Source organism: Lupinus angustifolius, chromosome LG01 (genome assembly GCF_001865875.1).
Source record: "Lupinus angustifolius cultivar Tanjil chromosome LG01, LupAngTanjil_v1.0, whole genome shotgun sequence".
Classification (NCBI taxonomy): domain Eukaryota; kingdom Viridiplantae; phylum Streptophyta; class Magnoliopsida; order Fabales; family Fabaceae; genus Lupinus; species Lupinus angustifolius.
This window is the reverse complement of record NC_032009.1, coordinates 34055257-34061158: the sequence shown is the minus strand read 5'-3', so window position 1 is coordinate 34061158 and position 5902 is coordinate 34055257. Positions and strand designations below refer to the sequence as shown.

Here is a 5902-nt window from a genome sequence, read left to right as displayed (position 1 = left end):
GCAGCTCAAATTCTTCTCTCTTTCTCTCTATCGTTAATTTGTTATATCCTTTAATTGAATGTGTGTTTTCACTTCTCCCTCATTTTTGCCTTCTTTGCTACTATATTGATTATTTTCAGTCTGTTTTTAAGTGTATTTCATGGCTATTTTTTCATTCCTTGCTCTCTAAAATTTAACTCATAAACACATCTTTAGGCTGTGTTCTGCGAGTTGAGTTTTAGAGGGGAATAAGGAAAACGTAAGGTTTTGGAGCCTCACTAGTTTATTTCATGACTCTCGAGCCTTCTTTTTCCTTTCCTTCCCTTCTAAAACTCAATTGAGTTAAGTTTTAAAGGAAAAAGAAAAAGAAAACTCGAGAGTTCTTATAAGTATATTTCATGATTCTCAAGTATTTTCTTTCTCTTCTCAACAAGTTAATGAATCACAACAGATCTCCGCCAAAATGAGTATATACGAGTAGATTCTCTTCATTGCTCATGTTTTTATGTGAAAACATGTTTAGACATCTAACATAACGATACTCCTAATAGTGTTGAATCTTGAGTTCTATAGTCCCAACAACAAGAAATGTAATAATGATACAAATAGTCCCAACAACAAGAAATGTAATAATGATACAAATAATCCCAGTTTTCTAACACTTCAATAAACATTTTTGTTTAAACACAAGAACTAATTTTTTTATATATATTTTAAATGCAATTCCACAATTTTACAAAGTGTGGCCTTTATGAATAGGAATAGGGGCACTGTAACAAAGCATAAAACAGCAGCTAAGAAATCTCCAAATCAAGTGTAAAGTCTCAGGCGAGTTGTAATTTGCTGCCGGCACATAGGGCATGAAGATAATGTCACACCACACTCCTTGCAAGTCTATCATCAAAATCAATGTGCAAATAAATAAGAGTATAAGACACAATTTTCGATGCAAGTTATACACCCATGCATTCCTCTCTAAAAGGAGCAGAGATCCTCTCCAGTACTGAAGCGTCTGGAAGGTCCAGTACCGGAGGATTCCAACTCCTCTAAATGGTATTTCTACATGCTAGGTGGAAATGTAATAACATATTTTTATATGTTGACATGTTGTTCTGCATACTACATGTCAGGTTAAAATGTTGCATAATTTTGACTTAGAGCAAGGACAAATAATCTTTTTCCATTTCCCCTTAAAATGTTTTGTTCTAATGAGAGGAGAGGAGGGAAAATATTCATCAGTATTCAGTAGTGCAAAAGTAAAAGTTCCTCAAATGTGAAAATTATAACCTATATTCAATTCAAAATCTAACATTAACACAAACAGTGATTATAATCAGGGCACATTGACATAAGCATTAAACAAGAATAATTTCATTAAACAGACTTACTGTATGACCACATCCAAAAGCCATGTCCTTCGGATTGGTTAGGCAAACAGGGCATACCTAGAACAAGCAAAAGTCATTAATCTCCTAATGACAATGTGATCTTAAAATGAATCTAAAGCAAGAGAAAGACAACAAAGTGGGGCACAGTGGTAACATACTGATTCTGTTTCAGGTGGAGCTGTTGGCTCAAATGATTGAAATTTTGTCATGCTTGGAACTTGTAGGACTGCATTGTCATGATCTGTTACTTCTTTAGGTGGAGGCAGAGGTCTTTTACGCTGATACCGACTTGATTCTTCACTGCATTGAAGAATTTGAAATAGTTATCTTTTATACTATAATTTAGAACTATCATATATGTGGTTCATGGCTTACTTAGCAATTGGTAGATTTTGGGCTGCCCGGTACTGAATCGGAATTTCCATAAGGGCGGCCAGTGCAAATGCTGTTTCTTTCTTTGATGCCTCTTTGTTCTCAGACATGATCTTCGTAAAGTTCACAAACTGAAGAGGCAAAAAGGAACACGGAGTAGCTAACATATCAACCGTAAAAGTATTAAAAAGACATCAATAGTAAAGTAAAGCAATCTCCAAGAGTCAGCTTAGTTGATAGAGCTACAGGGCGTAAAGTGTGAACACGTGAATTCGAACCCGGAAGCTGCACAATTTCCCCCCTCCCCATAAAAAACTGCTAATAAAAAACAGTAAAGTAGTGCAGAAACTCGTAATATCATAATTAAGATTGGTGTTCCAAAATATGGAAGACTGGTAGCTTTTGCGGTCTAATTTTTAGATGAATCAGTCATTTTTCAAACTGATCACCACCAAGTCACATACCATTGGTATGTTTGATTCTCACGGAACAACTCCTACAGAAAGTGAGGGTGACTTTAAAAAAAAACCTGTGAAGAAAAGGTTGGCCTCTATCTTTAACAACACTAACTACAAACTCATGTCAAATATATATGCATTCTTATTCATACATCTTTCAAGTACCTGAAAGTTGTCAAATAAGCGCTGAGTGATGCTATCATCAAAATGCTGCATTTCATCCCATGGTCCATCTCCAACCCCAACCAAAATAATTGAGAGAGGAAAGTGACTGATAATCAAAATAGCTCCACATAAAAGAAAGATACCATGAACAATAGCAAAAGAAGACAAAAGAAATTGCATTACCTTGCAGCAACAATAGAATTAACAGTTGCTTGTTCTTGTCGACTAAGCTTTCCATGTGGTGTATCTGAGTTTCTCGTAACCTATCCAGAAGCAGAAGCAGTTAAGAAACGGATAGTTAGTTAAAACATACCACAAATAAAAAGAAAGGGACAAAGTAAAGAGATAAAACCTGTCCGTCAGCAACAATGACAAGAACATGGTATTGACCATTGCTTCTCTCCACAATGTCAATTGCTGCGTCAATCACGGGGGCAAATGAAGTTGGACCTAAAGATAAAGAGAATACCGTCATAATTTAAATCTTCCTTTCCTTAGCAATAAACTATGTATGTTTTCCATTTTGAAAAAAAGAAAGAATTCATCAATGGAAACAGAATCACAATGTAGGAGGACCCCAAAAATGAGCAAAAGAAATATAGCAACAAAAAGGGAAACAGAATATATAGATCAGCTTAAAAAGGCAAATTAGTCCCTCTGCGATGTCAAGGAAACCAAAAAATACCCATGAGCTGAACCCTAAAAGAAGACAAAAAACCAAGCCATTGCCACAAAAAATTAAACCCGCAATCAAGCATCCTTTATACTCCTCAAATCTCCAATCTAGATAGAATTGAAGACTGACAAAACAGGTACACAAATTCAGTTTTATCCAAACAGCACAAACAACTTTATTTATAGCTACCAAGCTACTTCAAACTACAGATGGGTATTTGTTTAAAAAATCTAGTGATACAATACACAAATATAAAGGAAAATTGGTCTATTAAGTTATGAGGCCTACGTTCCAATGGCCAGTGATTAATGTTAATACTATTATGTACTACTCTCCAAACTAAAACCTTAACGTTGAAGAGCTATTTAGTATTCCTGATACTAAGCATACTAATACCACAAAAATAATCCCTTAGCTTGTATTTTTACTTAGGTTGTTGGTTTCTTCTCTCTGTAATGGGTTGAGTGTCCCTTGCAATATTTCATAATAAAGTCTGCTTATAAAAAAAAGTTTTATATGTGTGTTCAAATGTGTCTCTAGTCTATAACAATAGTAAGCTTACTGTCCAAAGTTGTCAATTATATGTGCAACAGATACTTGTAATAAAGTAGTAAGATTTAGTCAGCAAGGAAGATAATACTAAACCTGATAATTTTAAGTGCGGAACAATGTCTCTGTAACGTGCAAGTGCTTCCTCAAAACCATGACAATAGCGATCATCAGGATAAAAGCTGAATACATTTTTATCATGTGTAGATGCTACAGATGTATATTGACCAAAATCAATAGGTGATAAACAGATAACATTTCTCTTCAAGACAGAAACAGCTACTCACCATCGCCAAATCCAAAACACGGTATCAGATTGTCTTCATCGAATGAAGAGAGAGTACGGCCAATAATAGATATGGCTTGCTCATATGGATTAGGAGTGCTTCCAATATAATGAAGGCTTTTGTGGTTGAAGGAATGCTTGCCTACAATTACAAAGGTGTGAGTTTTCCATATTCTCTGCACTTATATGCTAGTACAAGATTAATTTCACATTCAAAAGGAACAACCTGTCCACTCATTGCTTTTGGTGAAGTCAATACCGAGTATTAAATTGGAAGATTCCAGACCAGCTTCTCTTAGAGATGAAACAACCTAAAATATAACATGCTAAAGCTAAGTATATCCAAAACATCAGCACAGATACAGTCAATCCAGTTCACCAATAGTTAGTTCCCGTCTAATCAAATCGACCTAAAAGATGGAAAAATTCCTGTTGGGAGAACTAGCCCCAACACGCTGACGATGTTCCCGGCTTGAATAGGACTGCGTCCCGTGGAGGATACCTCTAGTCTAAACCAATAAAAGATTGACCTAAGAGTAATATGGAAAGCATCTTTTATTTTGTGTGCAGGCTATATTAACTTCATCAGGCATATTCTTTCATACTTACTCTCATACTAAAAAAGGTTATCAATTCTAATACTAAAAATATTCTTTCATACTTACTCTCATACTAAAAATATTCAATTCTATCAGTATGTTTGCAACACTATTAATTTAGACATATCTAAAAAACCCTCAAAGGATATTCTAATACATGACTGAATTTAATTGACCAACTACCATCTAATATATACAGTTATCCCATCACAGTCAGATAAACTTAAAATTTCCTACATAACCGATTGTTGAATCCTTTTCCAGTGTATTGAAACAAGTTTTCCTAGTAATGCCTCGGTCCACAAATTGCAATGTTTTTTGATAGGCAAATGTTAATATGTTACTATTTATAGTGGGTGAAACTCGAACCATCAACCTCCTTGACATTTCATTTCTTAAACGCTTCATCCTAACCACCTTATGACTCCCTCACAAATTGCAATATTATTGTTGCATGAGTTTTCGCAACTACATGACAACCGCAATTGAGCCGCAATTTAGATAACCGCAACCAAGAATTGAAAGCATATTAGTACTAACAATCCTCTCTCTAAATCAATGAGCAAAAGTAACAATGAAAACCTGATCCAATGAACTGAAATTGTCAGCAATATATGTAGGAAGCTGCTTTTGTTGATATCCAGTAGTATTCACAGAACTCTCAGCATAAGAAGGTTGTTCATCATAGACACTATTCCCTGAACTGCCAGAATATGAATAAGGTTGTTGGAAAAAATCATCATGAGATTCATAAGTTGATTCTTGATTTCCCATAACTATACTTCTTCTTTCACCTATATCAAAATGGAAAATAAAAAAGTAATAAAAATTCAAAACCAATCTTAGTATATAACATACTTCTACTTATTGTAAATAAAATATAATAGAGATAGATTTGGTTGACCAGAAAAAAATGTGAGAGTGGAATTGAGTTGAAAGTGATTGAAGAGCTTAAGCAATATCTTCTTTTTCTTCTTAGTCTTGTTGTAATTGGGTTGATGATGATGATGATAAGTGATTACTGATTATAGCTTTTTTATTAATTGATTTTAGTGCTGTATTTGACTTCTTCTGAGTCTTGTTGGAATTGCGTGCACTACAACACGTTTCTTTTTTCACATGTTATGTTTGAAAATGATTGGTAACGCTTAATCAGTAAATGCTTTTTCATGTTTTTTTAATTTCTTTCCCTTCCACTGTTTTCTACTCACTTTTCTCTTCCTTAAAATAATGCATACGCTAGTGAAGCTTGTTTTTTCTTTAACGGTGATATAAAAAATGTGTTTTCGATGTGATGTTAGGATAGGGATCTAATTATTTTAAGAGATAAAGGATTCTTTTGAGAGAGTTATGATTCTACATTAATTGAGATATAAATGATCATTTTTGCACGTACATATATAGGTAAAAGTGTTATTTTATTATATCTT

The 5902-nt window shown here is 34.1% G+C and overlaps 1 protein-coding gene across 1 annotated transcript; it reads right to left on the bottom strand.

Annotated features, from left to right (window-relative positions):
• LOC109361854 (E3 ubiquitin-protein ligase RGLG1-like) lies at window positions 528-5528 on the bottom strand. The gene is made up of 12 exons (XM_019607387.1): window positions 5377-5528; window positions 5055-5266; window positions 4100-4184; window positions 3875-4015; window positions 3684-3797; window positions 2715-2812; window positions 2546-2625; window positions 2363-2468; window positions 1743-1870; window positions 1526-1667; window positions 1368-1424; window positions 528-873 (listed from the first exon to the last, which is right to left on the bottom strand). The coding sequence occupies exons 2-12, from the start codon at window positions 5244-5246 to the stop codon at window positions 790-792; spliced, it is 1227 nt and encodes a 408-aa protein (XP_019462932.1). The 5' UTR covers window positions 5247-5266; window positions 5377-5528; the 3' UTR covers window positions 528-789.